Source organism: Pholcus phalangioides, unplaced genomic scaffold, assembly GCF_987345545.1.
Source record: "Pholcus phalangioides strain wild (caught in Gottingen) unplaced genomic scaffold, Ppha-v1.0 ptg000009l_1, whole genome shotgun sequence".
Classification (NCBI taxonomy): domain Eukaryota; kingdom Metazoa; phylum Arthropoda; class Arachnida; order Araneae; family Pholcidae; genus Pholcus; species Pholcus phalangioides.
In genome coordinates this window covers 44,867,195-44,887,952 of record NW_028301602.1, presented here as the reverse complement: position 1 = coordinate 44,887,952, position 20,758 = coordinate 44,867,195, and the positions used below count along the sequence as shown (strand labels likewise).

The window sequence follows — 20,758 nt, the reverse complement described above, 5'->3', positions numbered from 1 at the left end:
CCACTCGGGTGCTTTAAGCAAATAACTACTTTACCGCACACCAACTCCAGTCATATGTCACCATATGGCAATTTCTAACTGGGGAGTTTGGTGGGAAATGAAGGCGCCATCTATTGGTGATCACCCCAGGCTTGATAGGTAAAGAACTTTTTCTGATGTTCTTTCAGCAGCATTCAACCCATGAACCTTGACAGAAATGAAAGACGAGCATCTTACCACTGTACCACTCAGGAGCCTTAAGCAAATAACTGGTGCTGATCTGATTGATCAAAGCAAGAGATTCATCAATCATAATGAAAACTTTACCTCAGTTAATCAACTCAATCTGATAGAAGTTTTAAAATTGAAAAGACTAATCCACCTGGAGAAAAACTTACGTCAACTCTTTCTGAAGATTATCAACTTTCGCTATGGCTTCTTCAGATATCGCAGACTTCACCTCGACATCTTGGTGAAGTTTATTTTTTTCTTGCTCCAAAGCAGCTAGTCTCTGAGTACAGGAAAGTATTTCATGCTTCAAAGAGCCATTGACCTGCTCCATATCCTGTACCCTGCCTTTGAGATCCCACGCAGGTCGTTTTCTCTTTATCCCAGCAGGAGCAACTCCGGACAGAGAAGACAGTCCAGTGATCGGCATGCTCTCTCTCATATTGGTTATATTCGAGAGTTTCTTTGGCGGCTGCATCATCGCTAGAGGAACAAAAAATACATTTTTTTTCTTTTAAAAAAACACTTATTTTAGGACATAACATAATCCTTGTTATATTGAGGATTGACACAGTTCACTTCCAATATAGTTTGATATACAGTCAACAGTCATTTTTATGAACCCATACAGACTTAATAAATTAGTTTATAAAATCAAAAGTTTGTAAATGGGAGAGATGATGCCATCAAATTACAACTAATATAGATATGCTCACTTTGGCAAATTGAAAGCATCCTTAATGATCAACTAATTACAAAATAAAAATATTAATATGGCTGGTGATGTAGTGCTGCAAATCATGGAATCGTATCTGAAAGCTAGTAGAAATTTTAACATGTGATGATTGTTTTTACTTCACCAATACTTGTACTTGCTGAAATACTGAAGCAGAATAATACTACCATGGCAGGTATCAGGGTTGGCAGGTTTTTGACGTCAGAAACCTTTGTCATAAACCTCAAATATTGCTTTTCAATACAAAAATTCCCATTGGAAATATACATGTTAATTGCATGTAATGTTTAAAGTGACTATGCTATACAAAGAATAAATATACTATGATAATATATTATTAATATATGATTTTAAAATAATTTTTTACTCTCTACAGAATTACTTTGTGCAATATATGTTTTTTTTCTTATAAAGCATAGCATAAAAGCTCAAGGAATAACTATGGAACTATTTGATATTCTTCAATTCCAGATGATTCTTGACATTCCACAATTTCTTCAACTGCTTATACGTATATGTGTATTGATATAAACCACATGCCGTACTCTTTTCATAACAAACAGGTGTTTAAAAATGTCATACATGTAATGTTGATTTCTGTTATTATTAAATTATCTAGATAATCACTGATACTTAAAAGAATATCCTTATCATGCATAACAGTAAAATATATTTAGCAATCAAATACTAAATTGTAGGACTAAAATGTCTTTTAATTTAGAGTGCTGGCTTGTATATGGTGCTTTATAACTGTATTTAAATGAGCAAAACATTGCTTTGGGTATATCAAGTCCTGCCAGCTCTGCTTTGATTGAAAATACTTTTTAAAACTGAATTTATACAACCTAAGCTAAGAAATTTTTAAACAATAGTTTAATTAGTGTATTGACACAGATGCTGCACGAAAACTTTTAATATGGAATAAAATTTTGGGCAGATCAGAAAATTTATCATATCAAAATATATATTTTATATACAGTATAATATATAATTCAAAATATAATACACTTTAATCTACCTGAAAGTAAGAGTTTTTTCAGGTTAAAAAAAAACTATTTGACAACATTGGCAATAAGTTTTTCACTGTTCCAATACTGTTTCTGAGGTCAAAAACCTCTCTGATCCCTTATCTCACACATATTTTGAATAAACAGCTCTATTTGAATTAGTAAATTGAACAAAGATAATTAATAGTTTAGATAAAATGAACCATAAAATTTTGTGTTATCTGTTCTAGAATTTGTGTCTCGAAAAATTCAAATTGCAAACTATAATTGGTATTTTATTTTAAATTTTAATTATTGTAATAAATTAGTGTTAAAAAATTAGGCATTGTGATATGCAAAAAAGTAAGTCTTCATCATGTTATATACCTGTGGTAATGCTAGTGCTGGTGGATGTGTCTGGTTGTTATTTCGGAAAACATACAGTCATGACTCATTCCTTTTTTTAGTTATTTAATAGAAGAGAGAGAGACTTTTAGGACATGTTCGGTCGACAGTTGGAGCCAGACTGAACTCCAATATAAGAACACACTAGATAATGCTTAGCTAGTAAGTGGCATAAAAAATATAATAAAAATATAAAAATTGTACAAGACAAGTAGCGCCACAGTACTCCCCCACGAGTCTGAAGGACGGCATATGGCACAATGTACAAAATATGATAATATAGTTACGACGATATGACAGTATAGTTACGGCAACTAATATGGCATTGACATGTGCAAAAAAAAAAATTTTGTTCGAAAAATTCAAAAAATACGCAATACGAAAATACCTTATGCACAAATTAATAGTCGAGCAAAAAATAAATTACAAATGATAAAAAATTAGTAAATGTATGTATATGCAAAAACGATTACTAGAATAGATAATAGACATATATAATATACATATAAGAACATTGAAAAATGAAAATTTTGCAAAACATAATATTAATTCTCAAAAAATGTTGCAAAAAAAAAAAAAATAATAATGTTATTCATTTGAAAAAATATGCAAATAAGAATAATATCAAGGAATTCTTATACGAACCGTACGCCCTGATCGAGTTATATAAGGCTGTTTCGGTTCAGCGAACGGTGATTGCTCATTAAAAGTGCTATCAAGCAAAAATGCTGGTTTCAATCTGTCTATTGAGATTTTCGTTAGTTTGCCTTTCATGTTCACTGTATATACTTTTGGAGATCGTTCAATCACTTCATATGGCCCCAAATATGGTTGTTGAAGGGGCTTTCGTACGGTGTCCAGCCGCACGAACACATGGGAAGAAACAGCAAGTTCTTTATGAACGAAAACGTTGTGAGTCCCATGCCTTGACGTTTGAATCGGACGTAAAGTGTTTATGTGATCTCGTAGAGCACGTAGAAATTCCGGCTGTGTTGGCTGAGGGTCGGAACTACAGAAGAATTCACCAGGTAGGCGCAATGGTGATCCGTAAACCATCTCAGCAGCAGAAGTGTTGATGTCCGGTTTGATGCTGGCTCGGATGGACAGAAGTATAGTAGGTAACACTTCAGTCCAACGTTCCGTGGCATGGCAGCATATGGCACCTTTGAGCTGCCGGTGGAATCTTTCAACGATGCCATTGGAGGACGGATGATACGCTGTCGTGCGTGTTTTCTGAGTTCCAAGAAAACGAACGAATGCGCGAAACAAATCACTTTCGAATTGTCTCCCTTGATCGGTGGTAACCGATTCCGGAACTCCGAATCTGCTGATCCAACCAGAGTAGAATGTCTCTACAACAGTTTCGGCTTTTTGGTTTTCCATCGGGAAAGCCTCTACCCACCTGGTGTATCGATCCACACAGGTAAGGCAGTAGGTGAAACCCCGAGAAGGAGGAAGAGGACCAACAATGTCGATGTTAATGTGTGAGAATCTGCATTGGGGCAAAGGGTATGCACCGATGGAAGATCGAGTGTGGCGATGCACTTTTGAGCGTTGGCACTCGATGCACGCCCTGGTCCATCGTGTGACATCCTTGCATATAGAACTCCACACAAATCGTTGACGAATAAGGTCTACAGTTGATTTAACGCCTGGATGGGCGAGGTTATGAAGGACCGTAAACACGTGATATCGGTGTTTTTCTGGTACGTAGGGACGGATAATTCCAGTGGATAAATCACAAAAAAGTTCTGTACCCTGAGGACCGAATTTGATAGGTTTTATATCGAGCACCCCACCTGGTTGTCGGAGGGCTGTTAATTCAGCGTCTGTACTCTGTGAAGTAGCAATAGCTGCGTAATCAATCGAGTCAGGTAAATTAATTTCGGATAATCTGGAAAAAGCATCCGCTACAACATTTCGCTCACCCTGAATGTAACGAATGTCCGTAGAAAATTGTGATATATACTCTAAATGACGTCGTTGTCTGGGAGAGCTGTTATCATTAACTTTGTGAAAAACATAAGTTAGAGGCCTATGATCACTGTAGATCGTGAATGGTCTGCCTTCTAACATGTGTCTGAAATGTTTAATAGAACTATAAACCGCAAGCAACTCGCGATCATCAGTACTATAGTTCTTTTCAGTTGTCGTTAACTTTCGAGAAAAAAATGAGAGTGGTTCGACGACACCATCGGAAGTTTGTTGTAAAACAGCTCCGAGAGCGAAATCTGATGCGTCGACTGTCAACGAAAGATGAGCATCATGTTTAGGATGAGCCAAAAGCGTTGCATTGGTAATAGCATGTTTACATGTTTCGAAAGCAGCAATAGTTTCCCCCGACCAGGCGATGAGAGATTTATCTTTTTTCTTCTTTCCTTTGCACAAATCGTGTAAGGGAGCCTGGTCAGATGCTGCGTTTTTTAAGAAACGGTGGTAAAAGTTGAGAATTGCTAGAAATCTTCGAAGTTCATCAACCGTTTTTGGTTGCGGATAATTACGAAGAATGTCGACTTTTTCTGGCAAAGGAGAAATGCCGTTGCTGTTAACCAAAAATCCTAAGAACTCTATCTCAGATTTCCCAAATATGCATTTATCAGGATTAAGAATTATACCAAAACTGTTTAAACGTTCAGAAACCAATTCTAGATCTTTAAGATGTTCTTCTTCTGTTGCTGATGCAACTAGTACGTCATCTAAATATGCATAACAGTTCAAGTCTCTTAAGACAATATCTATGAACCGTTGAAATGATTGTGCCGCATTAGACAATCCAAAACACATATATAAGTACTCATAAAGTCCGAATGGGGTAATAATGGCAGTTTTTTCAACAGACTCAGGATCTAAAGGTATCTGATGATAAGCCTTAACCAAGTCCAATTTAGAAAAAATGTTTTTTCCCTGCAGACCGTAACTGAAATCATGTACATGTGGTATAGGATATCTGTCTGGACACGTTATAGAATTAAGTTTTCTGTAATCCCCACATAAACGGTATTCTCCATTACGTTTAGGAACAATGTGTATCGGGCTTGCCCATGTACTTTTTGAAGGTCTCAGTATGCCCTGATCCATTAGCGTTTGAACTTCACGCTTTGCAATAGCAAGTTTCTCTGGAGAAAGTCTGCGGGCTTTGGTAAAGACAGGAGAACCTTTAGTAGTAATGCAATGTGTAACGCAGTGTTTTTTAGAAGTAGCCCCAAGCATAGAAGGATTCGTTAGATTAGGAAATTTAGATAAAATTTTCAAGTAGGGCGAATCTCCACTAATGGTCTTTAAGCCTAATGTAGGGCAACTGGCATTGCTACATTTGATTGAAAGTGATGTCAAACTGTCAATCAAACGAGACTTTTTTACGTCAACTAATAGACCATAATGTTCTAAGAAATCAGCACCTAATATCGGGCGATTAACATCAGCTATAACGAAGGACCATCTAAATAGTCTGCGTAACCCTAAATCCACTGATAAAGATTTGCAACCATACGTAGAAATTTTAGTATCATTAGCTGCGTATAGCGAAAAGTTTGTATCTGCTGCTTTATGCACCTGTGTATCTCGTGGGAAAACCGAAATGCTAGCGCCTGTGTCCACTAAAAAACCAGTACCGGATTTTCGATCATGAACAAAAAGGCGAACTAAACGCCGGCCATCACCTGCTGTCGCCAAAGCAGATGGGCCAGTTAGTTTTCCGACCAATCACAGGGTTTAATGCATTTTGATGCTTTTCGACCGAATTTGAAATGGTAACAACAATAAGGTTCACGTTTGGGTGTACCATCACCACTAGACTTCTCTCTAGACCGAGAATTTGAACGAACTCTTCCCTTTTTGTTAAAATTTTTCTCTCTATAGCGGGATAAGCGGTCAACAGCAACGGTCAAAGTCGAAATTTGACTTTGAAGTGATTGCAAGCTGATGGTTTCATTACGGCTGACCTCAGAAATAGTCGGTGTGTGCCCAGTGACTTCGGTAATTTTATCTGCCATTTCTGCTAAATCCGGCAATGTATCCTTACTAACAGAAAGTATCTGCTGTGTATGGATAGGCAAACGTTGTAACCAAAGGGTTTTAAGCACTTCATCTGAAATTTTCTTGCCAGCTAATGTATGCATCTCATGCAACAACTGAGAAGGTCGCTTATCCCCAAGAGTGAGCTCTTGGAGTAGAACTCGTAAGCGGGAAGTTTCCGACAGTGAAAACTGTTGACAAATGCGTGTTTTTAACTGGTTGTAAGAATCGTCTGTAACAGGAGCTCTGATCAAATCGCTAACATATGATAACACTTCGACATCGAGAGCTGTCACAACACAGTGAAATTGCGTTTTAGGATCAGTAATTCCGGCAATTTTAAAGTTCGATTCAATCTGAAGAAACCAAAGATCGACATCGGATTTCCAAATCGAAGGCGCGCAAAAAGAAACACGCGAAAGTTCTAATTCAGAAGACATACCTGTTTCTTCGGTAGCGTTCGGCATATCCAAAAAAAAGTTCAGCACAATCCAGGAAGAGAATTGAGGAGATGCCCCCTCAATCAGTCAGCAAACGCACCACACACAGGGAAAAAAAGAAGAAAGGCAGCAAGTATCATATTACGAAGCGAGAAAGAGTACTTGTTTTCGTCTGCTTTCGAGTTCGTGGCTGTCAAACATCTGCTTTACGTGGGTCACCAATTCTGTGGTAATGCTAGTGCTGGTGGATGTGTCTGGTTGTTATTTCGGAAAACATACAGTCATGACTCCTTTCTTTTTTTAGTTATTTAATAGAAGAGAGAGAGACTTTTAGGACATGTTCGGTCGACAGTTGGAGCCAGACTGAACTCCAATATAAGAACACACTAGATAATGCTTAGCTAGTAAGTGGCATAAAAAATATAATAAAAATATAAAAATTGTACAAGACAAGTAGCGCCACATACCTATTGCGTTCAAAACATTATCCAAAGGCATTAATTTAGGTTTTTGATGGTTTAAACCAGTTTTTGACGCTTGTCATGTCAAAAACTGGTTTTTCACACCAAAAACCCAATCCTGGCAGGTATAATAATAAAAGATTGAAAAGAAATTTCACACATAATTCATCAGGGATCCCTTTATACAAAACATACAACACATTTATACATAAAGATCATACATTTTGTGTTTTCTGGGTAAGAAAAAGGAAAATCTTCTGCTACGTTCAATGCATTGAAAAATATATATTCTTAAAAAAAGAAAAAATTGCAGAACCCGTTGAGTTTTACCGGTTTTTGGTTAACACTATACTTCGTATAGTGTTAACCAAATAGTTCAAAAGCATTCCGTGCACATATCATTCATTTGCCAGCGTGTGTTTTCTACAAGACTAGACATGGCCACAAGAAATACTTGGTCGATTACGGGAAAAATAAATGATGCAAGGAAAGTTAATATCCTTCATGTTAAATTAGCTAAAAAAAAGCTTAGAGATCCTTATTTGTTCAGGAATCATAATTTTGCTAACAACAAAAACAACACAGCGCTGCTGCACCAGGAAAAAGACAGATGTCAGTTAAAGCAATGCAATAACTTTTATAATAAATGATAATGACAATATTATTAATTGAAATAACTTTTCAATGCGTAAAAAAATCTGTATGCAGAAAATGGGTTTCCAATGTAACGAGGGTATTAAAAAGAGCAGAAAATGTGATGTGAGAATGCAATTGAAATTATAACATTTAGAATGTAAATAGTTTTTAACAGTTTATGCATTGAAAAATCTTTGGATTTATATTATCCTCTTCAAACCTGAGCCAAATTTTTTTCCCATTGATTTGTGTTTATCGTAAGTCAAAATGGCCTACAAAAATAAAAAAGTAAAAGAAATTAACTAACTTGATTAATTAATTTAAATTAATTAGTTAGCTACTCTTACACATACCCCAAGTCTTGACTTTCAAAAAGAATTACTTAAAACTGTTAAAAAAATAGGTACACATACGTGCACCTCTGTAGCCAAGTAGTTAAAAATAAAATTTAATTATATTTATTTGGAGGGCTCCAAGTTTTTATGCTATATTTCCTTACCAATACTCATATCTACATTTAAACATTAAAAAAAAACTCACAAAACAAAGATTTTACAGTGAAATCAACCTCCGGACATTTTGACCAATATTGGTCCTTTCAGGTAGATTGAAATGTTGGTCCTTCTAGTTTTAAAAGTTAACAAAAGGATTACAAGGCAGCATTAACATAGTATATTCAAACTTTGTTTCCAGTCACAATCCCTTATGCCAAATAATTTTTGTAGTCTATGATTTTCTCCCTTTATTTATACATATGAATATTTTGGCTTTAATTATTTCATTGAAAGAATGGTTCTACATAAAAATGGATGTAGTTTCTCATCACAGCAATAACACAGTTAAAGTATCAAACCTTTCCTTGAAGCTTCTGAAAAACCACCAGGGGCAACTTTGGAAACTGGACATGGCTTCTGGGAATTTCTCAGAACAGTCAGCTTTTGTCTCTTATCAGCCACAGGTGCCTGCAAAAAAAATTGTTAAGACAATGACGACTAAAACCAATGATCTTAAGAGCACTCCAAAAATGATACAACGTTCAATCAACCTTGCCAAGCAATATGCTTTCCCCAAGCACCTCCAATTATTTTACTCCAATGGAATAATACAGTTTGTCTCTGGCAACAGGGACCCACAGTAGCCCTCTTTATAGTGGGCGACAGAGGGACTATATGGCCCCTTTATAGTCTGCCTCTGGTGACAGGGACCTACAATTGAGGGGGGCTGGAGCCAGCGCCCACGGGATCTCATCCCATGGAGGCCTACCCTTGGCTCTCTCGTTCCTCTCCAGTGGGACCCAACCCAATAGGGTAAAGGGCTTATATCCCTCAAGAGACAGAGTCTGGGTCTTGTCTGGACTTCAGGGGCCTTCTACTCTTTATAGTTTGTGTTATACCCTCTTTATAGTTACTTTTTTTTGTTACGAAACAGACAGATTCAGATTCAATATGTAAACTCATTTGAATAAATAAACAAAATACATAATATTCGAAATTCATATTCAAAGTTCAGTTCATTTTTGGCTATATAAGGAGTTTCGTTAATAAAAATCTGAGTTTAAATAATTTTAATGTATTGTTTTCAGAAGACCTTCCAGTAATCCAGTGATAGCACCCAAGTAGCGGCGTGGTAAGATGCTCATTTACCATCATAAAGGTTGTCATCAGGTCCTAGGTTCGATACCAAGAAGAATATAGATAACATATTTTTCCCTAACGAGCTTGAGGCAACCACCAATAGATGGCACCTTCATTTCCACTGAACTTGTTTGTGACAGTAAATTGCTGTATAGGGATATGGCCAGAGTTGGTGTATGGTGCAGTAGTAAAACAGCATTTACAGTAATCTGACGTACCCCTGGTTTGATATGTGCCAGATTACAGAGAGTCTACTGTATAGACAGAGGGAAAAAATGCAACTTACAGAGTTCTCGTATGGCCTTTTCAAGCAAGACTTGAACGGAACTTTTGGTATTCGACTATTTGGTTCTGCCATTGTTTGGTTATGACACAATATCCTTCCGCTATTTTACCTGTAAAATAGAAAGTTCTGAATAAATTTATAATACATCAAATTTAATATTTCTCTAGTTATAAATTATACTTAGAAGACAAATATAGTGTGGTAGAGCTTTAGATTTGAGCAATTTTCACTCATTTTCAACCGCAAAGTGAAATGTCTTGCATTGTTCTACAATGAGCTTGAGGCTAAATGGAAATGTGCCACAAAAATTTCCATAGTGTTTTCGACAGTTTTCTTAAAATTTTTCCAGATTGTAGCACTGATTGTTTTACGATGTATGTTACAAATTTCAGCGTATTCTTTCTGGATTTTTAATTCGTTAGTTGGTTGTTTTCTCAAAAGTTAGTTGTTTTTTCAAAAGTTAGTGCCTTTCTAATGAAGAGGCCTATTTAATATTTTGTGTTCATAACTTGAATAACTTTGAATACACTGGCATTTCCTATGTACTAAGAAGGGGAAAAAATAGCATGTACCAAAAGCTTGGTAAAAGTTACAGCCTCTCAATGCATGTTTCAAATGTGATATTCACCGAGAAATTTAAATTTCAAAAATGGAGCAAGGTTTGAAAAAAAAATCGTTAAATATGGGTAAACTGTTTTACCCACATTTAATGCTGTTCTTTCCCAACTTTCCTCCATTTTTCCAATTGAAATATTTCAGCAAATAACAAAGAACACATTCCCATGTTCTTAATACCCCTAAGAAAGTGGGATTTTTTTCGTTGGCGCCAGAAGAGGCAGGGCAACAACTTTGTAATTGGGTTCTTGAGTCCCAATTTCAAAAAAATTGAAATTGGCACTTAACATTTTTTTATGCACGATAACATAACTGAAGTCAAAAGATAGCACAAAATTATCAGAAGTTACGCCAAGTCTCTAAGTTTGGAAAAAATTGGCTTGGTGCCTATGAAATTTTGAAATATCAATTTTTTATTTAAAAGAGTCTGGGTTTTATTTTTTTTATACCGAGAATATTTATTTATACTATTATTTATAATATTATTGTTGGTTTCTACTTTTATTATGTTTCCTATGATGTTTTTTTGGCATCCTTGGAGACTTTTGTCGGGTGTGTTTAGCGCCAAAAAAACTCTCCAAAGGAATCTCTGGATTATACTGTGCTGTTTCTTTCGTTTTAACGCCCATTGTATCATCCCTTTTTGCAGACTTTTCCTTTGGCAAGAAAGACGTCCAAAATCAGAACTGTTTCACTCGTGGCTAGTTCTTGCCATGCTTTTGGGTATTTTTCTCACCAAAGAAAAAAAATCACACACATCGCCAAAAGGAATTATACTATAGCTGTTTAATGTCTTGAAATCAAGTTTTCTGTCCTAAAAACACATTTTTCGATGGCTTTTAATCATAGTGTCAATGTTGATAATCAAAACAATGAAGCACACATTCAGACTGCTGTAATATGAATTCAGTATGGCTTACTATTTTGATATGCTAACAATTTAAAGAATGAAAAAAACACCTAATAATGGACATGGAATATCTCAAATGTTTACATTTTGAAAAAAATTATACCAAGTATTTAAATTAAGCGCTAAATTTGATTATCAATCATTGATTTGCCGCACAGAAAAGTGATTACACGTTAACATAAAATATTTACACAATTACGAGATCTATAAAACCGAATTAATTTAAACAGCAATAACACAGTGAAACTTCGATATAATGATATTTTCTGTGGACCAAGAAAAAATATCGTTATTGAGGGATTATCGCTATATCGAGAGGAAGCAGTTTAACGTTAGAGTATAGGCATTTTCAAATAAGACGTAAAAATATCGTTGTAGAGGGATTTAACATTATATCCAATATCGTTGTAGCGAAGTTTTACAATATTAATGTCCAATGAAAACAAAAAAAACAAAGCACTTGATAGAGTTATCAGTTATCTGACGCCGATATAAACACTAAAATAATGAGTAAACATTGTAGCTGAATTAACAACCGATATATGATTCGACGCGTCACCGAAAATATATTCAAAGTCACACGGTTGATTAAATCGTAAAAATTAATTAAGATAGATAATATTAATATCTTACATCAATTTCCAAAATATATCACTTGAAATACATAGGAGCTATTGTTTTCAACTACAAATAACGAACAAATTTTGTATAAATAAGATTTTGATTGGCCGCCTCTCGTCTCCGAATAAAGATTTCGCGAACTTTCATTGGTCGAACTATTGTGTTGCCAAGTACAGGAAACTGAATACTGCGTCAAATCAAAAAAAAATATTTAACCCTGTAAACAAAGGTGTTCGTGTAGCGAGGGGAGGGGAAAAATTATTAGAAAGATTTCAGGGCGGGTCACTCTGTGTTCAAAGAGGTTTTTTGAACACATAAAAGATTAGCTGTCCACCCCTTCTCAATTTAACAAACACATCAAAAGCAGCTACATTATTGTGACCATCTGTCCCGTCGTTGAGGAATGAATGAAACAAGAATTTATCTTGCTTATCACCAAAGCCGCTTGTAAGTTAATGCAGCTTTGCTTATCACTGAGAGGGCACAAGTCAAGTCATGCCATCCGGGGGGACCCATGGAGGTTAAGCGCCTCGAAGTATTTAATACAGCTTTGATAAATCCTGTCATTAATTGAGCTCAAGGACGAAATCTCTACACGTGCGGGACCTATTTTTGGCGCCCTCTGCAGTGCCGTCTTAACGCATAAGTCCACCCGAGCTCGGTCAGGTGGCACTTTTAGTGAAGAGGCCTCGCAAAATTCAGATATAGTTGAAATTTTTGAGGAGTATGCATATCAATTTGCCAAGTAGGGCCTCTGAAAAACACTTGACCCCCCCCCCCCCCCGAGAGGTTTGTTTGAGCAAATTAAAAAAATTTATTGATGAAAAAATTAAAAACACAGGGCTGACTTTTTAGAAACTGAAATATAAATAGAAAGTGGCAAAAAAAAAATTCTGTGTCAAATATCTTTAATGTAAACAGCTGGGGACACAATTTAGGCAGATTTCATGAGAATCATCCATTTATTAACTTGCATCACCAAGGCATCACAAAATCGCCTTCTCCACCTCTACATAATGCCACTACTGTCAACAAGATAAATGAATTTAATTACATGAAAATTGTTTTGAGAAAAAAAAAACTTGTTTATTCACAAATGACAAATTTAAAGATTTTAAAAAAATAAATACACTCCACAAGAGCATATTACATATTTCTCTATTTGCATCTTTTACTTAAAATCACATTCACCACAGGGCTTGACAAATTGAAAAAAACTAATTTAGGAATCAGTTACATCGTTAAGAGAAAAACATATTTTTTTTCCTTGAGAAAAAGGAGCCAAAATAATTATATATATATATATATATATTTTTTCCCAACTTCTCCAGAAATCGTAGATCCTTTCTATATTAGACACATTGTGTGTGGCATAAATTCCAAAAATTCTCCACTGTCTTTACTCTTCAGACTCTCAATTTAATAATCACTAGAGAATATATTAAAATGCAAATGAATAAGTGCATATTTTAGCACTTTTTGTTGTTGAAATGCATATAAATGCATAAAATCATGGAAACTTTAGAATAAGTGCATATTTTAACATTTTTTCTACTTATGGCAGAATTTACTAATGCTTGTACGGTCATGTTCTTCTATTCTTCATATTTAATCAAATTCCTTTAATTTTTCAAAAATATTTTTCCATTGAGGGCATATTATAGGCTGCACTTTTAAATGCATATTTTAACACATCTAAATACATGTTATTCATTTTTTTTTTTTTTTAATTTTATTGCACATTTTTCTTTTCTTCTTAGGTTAGGCCATACTTTGGTGCTTATAATATAAATTTTTTTTTTCATTTTTATGCATTTCTCTTTTTATATATATTTTTTCTTTTTGTGCAAGTTTTAGTGGATACTTCAGCATTTTTAAATGCATATTTTTTTTCATTTCACTTGTATTTTTGACATACGTATAAATGTGCATGTCTTTTAGAGCATATTTAAGCATTTTTATATATGACATTCTTTTATTTCATGTATATTTCTGCATTTTTAAATTCATATTTTTTCAATTTTTATGAATTTTTTCCTTTTTTTTTTTTGGCACTTTCAAATGCATATTTTCTTTTGTTTTTGCATATATCGTTTCCATTCTTTTATGCAATACTTCAGCATTATGAGATGAATTTTTCATTTTTCACATATATTTCTGACTTAATGGCATATTTGGGTAAGATCTATTTTTATATTTAGTATATATTTCGGCATTTTTAGTGCATATAATACGCACGTTCTAGTAATCACCCACACAGTAAATTTCCTCTGCTAATAAAAATTTAAGTCGCCATGGCGACCTGACATTTGTCAAGCCCACAATTTATCAACTTCAGCGTTTCAGAGTAAAATCAAATTTTAGAGTTTTAAAATCAAATAAATATGATTTTTCAACAATTTTTTTTGAAAAATATATTACAGTTATATCATAAAATTAACGATAACAACAATTCGATCAAAATACTTGAATGTACACTGATTCATGGTTTGTCACAGACAACCAACCAACTAATAACGACTCCCACAACCGAACTAAAGATAGATAATTACGAAACTGCATTATATTTAACAAACGCAATAGCCGTGAGTTCTTTACAGAATTCCTCAATCACTATCAAAACTTCGAAGACATGCGATTCTTCAAATGCTTCGTAAGGGTCATCGCTCAATAACGACTTCCGTGTCAGCCTGAGTTTTTGCTTGAACGATTTCACATCTTTTACTCGCTCTTGGATAATTTCTACCACTTTCAGAATGACAGAAAACAAAGAGCGTACACCAGGACTTATAGGTATCAGTGGATTCAGTAAATATTCGTGCAGGTTGGGATGTGCGAAAGTGGCTAGGGTTGACAGAAGTGACGTAACCTGCAGGTTTATATCATAGGGCAAACATAGCATGTGCTCAACTTTATCAAAGAGCATACTCAAAAATGGACCTTCGTGGAACTTAGGGTACGAGGAATCAGCTTCCGGCTGCGAACCAGAACTGGAATCATCTTCCGTGCCCATGTGATACTCTTCTCTCGCCAACGGCTCGGTGGGCCAATCAAAATTTTCTGACAGCATAAGGCACTTCATGAAACGACAATGTGCTTCTTTAATATACGTTTCGTATCCAGAGTCTTCATCACTCTCTGCAGACTTCATCTCATCAGGAACAACAGATAAAAATGCATCTAGTATGCGATGTATGTAAGGTGGAGCGAACGTCTTGTTGGCTGGTGATGAGCTCAATGGGCTTTCCTCATCCCCGAACAACTTGGAGTCATCATCAGAAAAGCTCAGCCAATCATCTGCTGCTGTATGATCAAAGTAGCCCCGACTTTCTACGCATCCAATTATTAAATTCTGCAGGGCGAACTGTGATGGCCTTTGCAGAACTTCATCAAATAACTGGAGAGTAGCCATGGAGAGGACATAATTTTCTCCAGTGTTTCGGCATCTTTCGATTAGCACATCTTTTGCTATATGACTAGCATGACCAGAAATGTCAAAGTTCTGAAAATCTCCCAATAAAAACATCTCAAACGATGACAAAAGTTTTGAAGATGTCACAGCATGAATGGAAGACATAATCACTTTGGTAACAAACAAATTATCATCGGTAATTTGACTTGCTATCAGATCAGAATAAATTACCCCATTCAGAAATACAGTCCTGAAAGCCGAAGCCAATGAATCTGATATCAAGGGATGGGATTCTTGCGCTATGGTGTCCATGAACCTTAGATGTTGTAAGTAGCACAAAAACTTGCGTTGACTCGGAGAAATTCTATGCTCTACTGAGACATCCCCATTCCCAGTGTTTTCTGCTGGTTCTTCAATCTCTTCGAGTTTCATATTTTTCGGTACAGAGCTATATAATTTGACAAGATATTCACTCATAATTTGGCAGAGATTGCTATTTTCAATCACTTTAAATGCTACAGTGTCATTGGCGAGAGAACAACATTCCTTAAGGCAGTTACTGGCTCTTTCAGAGATTACTTTATCTGGACTAAAAAACAACTTGAGTAGGGAAATTATCAAAGAATGGTTGTTCTCATCATTGTCCCTTGACGCTGATACAGAACTTTCACCAGGATCTTTAGAGCTCGATTTCCCCTCGTTTTGCTTGTTATTCTCTTTGTAAATGCCCATGAAACAAGCTGCGAGAGGAGGATTCTCGGACAGTCTGGCGCAAATGGCTTCGAGCAGATCCATTTCTTCTTTCTCGGTTGGAGCAGCGAGCACCTCTCCGCAGAGCTTCATGAATTTGGCGATCGGAATATAAATGCTTACGTGTGGGATGAGAAACTGTTGGATGATCTTCAAGAGCCGAGTGACGAAGATGAACATGTAGCGCTTCATACCCGGCGGCGCATCAGCGATACCAAGAACACACATGGTGTCGAGTATCTTGTGGCTCATTATGAACTCCATGCAGCCCCCAACGCTCCCTTCATCGACGAGCTCCTTCTCCTCTTGCTCCAGCAGCGACAGCATCTCGAGCAGATGTCCCGGGATGCTCGTCATCTCGATCGGCAATTTCTTCGACGCCTGCTGGCTGGTGTAGTACTTCGTCACCGATTTCCAGTGCCAAATGAAATCCTCCTGGAGAGGTAGAGGCGGAGCAAGAGCATCCACGGCACTGTAGATGGCACTCGCGAAACGACTGAACATCGCGAAAAGACGTCACAGCTCTGGAAGTTACATGTATATAATAATACTGAGACGGGATCAAACAAGTTGTTCATACATCACCGTTCAACATTACGGTTAGCTCACCCATTCCAAAAACTCAGCCGAGAGAGATTTTTCTAGTCATCTCTGCGTCGAAAACTACAATATTTACTGGGAAATAAGGTCGGCCTTGGCGCAGAAATGCTCGGAAGCTGACGTATCGTATAACGGGAGTGACCATATCTTTCGTATTTTATGGGACATTGCAAACCATACATTCCCACTTTTTTCTGTTTTTCTCATCTTCCTAACCAGATCATCACCATCGAGCTTATATTACTCGATGTAATATGAGCTCGATGCCCGCTACTCGATCCCTATGAAGACATTTTAGCAGGTGGTCAAAGCGTCATTAGCTCGATGGTTCGAGAAAATTCGAAAACAGAAAGGAGGACACCTGCGTGCACACATCCTTGATGTCGGCAATTTCCTCGATTTTTGCAATAGATGGCGCAACGATTTTGTAAAGAAAGATATAACTACCCTCACCCACTGAGTGAAGTACAAAATTTACAGTGCAGTGCCCCCACCACACAAAAAAAAAATTTTTTCTTTCTCTCTCCCCAACTCTCTAAAACAAACCACTATATATTTTCAGAAAATTTGATAAACAAGGTAATTATGCATGATCACCTGCTATTATGCATAGTTACCAATCATTTTTGTAAGGTTTTTTTTACATTAACCAGTGTTTATTCCCAGCTCGTAAATATGATGAATCGTCATTAAAATATTTAAATTTACAGAAATTTTGTTCAAATTTCAGCCTAGGTAGGATGAAGGAGTCGATCAGTGATGTTGCTTATGTTTAAAAATGTTGATAAACGTGAAGAAAAAATTCACTTATTTGGACCCGCGACGATTCTCATCATTTTTTTGTTTTTCACGCTATAAATTCACTGCAGAGGGGCCCGTGAAAAGTCTGGTCTGGGGGGGGGGTCCTTCTCCAAGATATGGAGGTCATGATTAATACTGAAAAAGGTCAAAATTTGCAAATGCACGCATGCATTTGCGTATAATCCGGGATCTAGTTGTGAAAAGGGTTATTCGAACTCACCCGATGTCAACAAACAGAGAAACAAATATTAATGATATAGTGGATGTTTGTGAAGTAGAACTGTCATAATATGCAAAAAGTAATTTGTCGTTCCTGCAGTTGTCAAGCTTATTTAATGTTGTCATCCATTTGTTAATTTTTTTCCTTCAAAATTTCAGGCTACTCAGAAGGGGTGGAAGAGTAGGATGATGACTGCCCCAAGAAGCTGTAGAATAAGTTGGACTTGAAACGTCGCACATTTGCACATATGGCTAGCACAGACATTATTAGTTGGATCAAAAAAGGAAAACAAAAAACGATCCGTCTCCACTCGCTTTTAATGAATTGTGCTTACCGTCTGGTCAAGTATAGTAATTCGTCTAGACTCTAGAGCAGTGATTCCCAACGTGGGTGTTAACGCCCCCTGGGGAGCGATGGAATGGTCCAGGGGGGCGGTAGAAGCTACAGGTATAACATAGGATCCTATGGGTTAGATTTTCGTTGAGGGCGATGAGAGAAACAAATTTCTGAAAAAGGGGGCGAGGGGACAAAAAGTTTGGGAAACTGAACTAGACCTTTCCAGGGCATTCCTGAGTCCAATCCAGTAGCTGAAGACATAGGCGCTGACATACATTCTTGTTTAAAAAAAATGTAGGACGAGGCCCGGATGGATACATGCCTTAACCCGTTGACGCCGGTTGATAAGAAAATTTACCATTCGACATTTTAATTTTTTTCTTTGCCAATAAATGGTGGAAGTGATTCCACTCAGTATTTTTTTACTTTCAAAAAATCAAAGTCGTCTTTAATGGGTTAAGATGACATTGGTTTTATGGGTGGTTTTATTGGATTATGTAAGTAGTCAGACTACCCCTTGCCCATATTTCACTGAAAACATACATGCCCAACCCATCGCCCACGGACTAAATGTGGCTCGTGACCTCAAATTTTATAAAAATGAACAAAGCAGCACATTTACAGATTATTTGAGTGGCTTGCGGCTCATTTGCAAATCAACAAATTGACCTGTTCTAGGTAATTTTATTGACCCACGGCACATTTCCAGATCACTTATGTGGCCCCCGACACTTTTTCAAACGAATGAAGTATTACCTGCACTCTTGAGCTCCCTTGACTTGAAAGCTCCGTTTCTTCACACTTAAATTTTTCTTCTCAGCATAGGCGGAGACAGACTTGGAAGTGTGGGGGGGGGGGGCACGATGATGATGATGTCAATTCATATATTGCCCTCCCACGCCCCCTCCCGTATCTCCGCCCATGCTTCTCAGCCCTCTGTGGCCCTGCAAACTACCTATCATACAGTGCCGTCTGAACGCATGCCATCTAAATAATGCATGGCACGGCCCCAAGAACCTCAAGAGAGGAGGAGGTCTCGGAAAAACGAGAAGCAGTTGAATTTGAATTTTTCAAGAATGTGCCAGGTAGAGGGTCTGCGAAAAATCATTTGGCCCTGCCCGGAGGCCCATATGGTTTTTCTAGCCATCTTTTTTTCTGGCCATCGCTGCTTTCATGGTCCCCTCCCCCTCCCTTACCACTTCATTTTCTTCCGTGGCCCCCTGAAATATCCCAGTACCACAAGGGAGCCATGTGCCCCCCCATCCCCCCCTCAGTTTAAGTTCGAATACAGTCGAATCCCGTTATAACGAACGCCAAGAGACCGGAGAAATCGTTTCGTTAAAACGAAATTTCGTTATAAAGGAATTCCAGGTTACCTAGCATTGTTCCTATGTAAACTTATTTGGGGGATTAGAAAAGTGCTCGTTAAAATGAGATTTTCGCTATAACGGTATTCGTTAAAACAGGATGCGACTTTAGAGGAGAAATAATTATTATATTTCTTCTCAATGGATTCGACTGTACTTTGATGTAATTTAAGTGAATTTTTCACTACTTGAAGATGATTTTGGCTGGAAGTTTCTTAAAGGATCTGGCAACTACGCGATGCAGCAGTTGTATTTATCGGATGATGAATGGCAGCAGTGAAGAGTGATAGTGAAGAGCCAATGGGAAGCCCGAGGTGGTGAGCTGCTCACCTCACGGGAGATAAATATTACGGGTTGTAGTTGGCGGCAGTCGTCCACCGAGCAAGTTCGGATTTCATCGCGTATCTAACTTGTTGAAAAGTTGTTGATTCTTCTCCCCCACCCTGAAGGAAGTGCCTGTAAGTTGTTGTTGTTGTTGTTGTTGTTGTACATGGTGCACAATTTTTAACGGGTGTGGATTAATGTTTCCATTTGAATATGCACATGCTCTGTGATTAAATTAATTGCGCTTCTCAAAACCCATGTAGGTGTGACCCCGCTGTGTGTATACGGTATGCACTCAAATTACCGATCGCTGTACGAAATGATGAAACATGATTGTTTGTTTTGATGCCGGATAATCAATCGTCCCTTGGGCAAATTTTTTAAATTATACACTTTGGGGGGGGGAAGCTTAAAATTTCTATTCTCGGGACTTTTAGTGTGTTGGTAAACTATTTGATTATCAAGTATGTGATCTGGGTTTACTGTTGCTATGCTCTCCTGGGCAAAAGGGGCATTTTCCCGGAGTCCCGAATTTAAGCAATATGTGTTCGTTAATAACCAAATATCGTTGACCCCGTGACCACAACTGGGGGGGGGGGAAAGGAGGAGGAAGAAGAAAGCTGGCTGGTCTGGTGTCCCGCACCAAAGGGAGGCGCAAATTTTACCCTTCAACTAATATAATACAGTAAAACCTTTCCTTTACGAAAACTGGTGGGACAAAAAAAAATTGTCTGTAAAAGAGGGGTGACCGTTAATCAATGATTTGAAAAGCTTACTTTTGTTATACGCAGAATTATTTTTCTATAAAAGAGAGGTGACCTGATATCTAAGGGGTGTGTGTCTGTTAAGAGGGGGTTTACTGTCTTCTTTTCCTTCACATTACAGTTGTATTGTTTATAATGTTATGATATTATTAATAACCAAATATTGTTAATCTCTTGGAACAGATGCAGTATGGTCCGCCATGACTTTGGCGACTTTTTCTTCTCGATAAGTC

At 37.0% G+C, this 20,758-nt stretch overlaps 3 protein-coding genes across 7 annotated transcripts in view; 1 reads left to right on the top strand and 2 right to left on the bottom strand.

Annotated features, from left to right (window-relative positions):
* LOC149083161 (carboxy-terminal kinesin 2-like) overlaps positions 1–12,148 on the bottom strand; it is a 29,464-nt gene extending 17,316 nt beyond the window's left edge. The window contains exons 1-4 of the mRNA XM_089236327.1: positions 11,964–12,148; positions 9,806–9,914; positions 8,739–8,847; positions 378–690 (exon numbers count right to left, since the gene is read on the bottom strand). Of these exons, the coding sequence (XP_089092453.1) occupies positions 378–690; positions 8,739–8,847; positions 9,806–9,877 (494 nt within the window). The 5' untranslated portion in view covers positions 9,878–9,914; positions 11,964–12,148. The remainder of the gene's footprint in view (positions 1–377; positions 691–8,738; positions 8,848–9,805; positions 9,915–11,963) is intronic.
* A 656-nt stretch (positions 12,149–12,804) lies between these two features.
* Positions 12,805–16,814, bottom strand: LOC149083160 (FHF complex subunit HOOK interacting protein 2A-like). The gene has a single exon (XM_089236319.1). It carries the CDS (start codon positions 16,615–16,617, stop codon positions 14,500–14,502), a length of 2,118 nt encoding a protein of 705 aa, XP_089092445.1. The 5' UTR covers positions 16,618–16,814; the 3' UTR covers positions 12,805–14,499.
* Positions 16,815–19,759: 2,945 nt separating this feature from the next.
* Positions 19,760–20,758, top strand: part of LOC149083159 (protein kinase C and casein kinase substrate in neurons protein 2-like) — a 52,813-nt gene continuing 51,814 nt past the window's right edge. For 2 of the 5 annotated variants that reach the window (XM_089236315.1, XM_089236316.1), the window contains exon 1: positions 19,762–19,895. The gene's annotated coding sequence lies outside the window, so the exon portion shown is untranslated. Of the gene's footprint in view, positions 19,896–20,758 lie in introns of all 5 variants that reach the window. The other 3 variants (XM_089236314.1, XM_089236313.1, XM_089236318.1) reach the window with 3 other exon arrangements.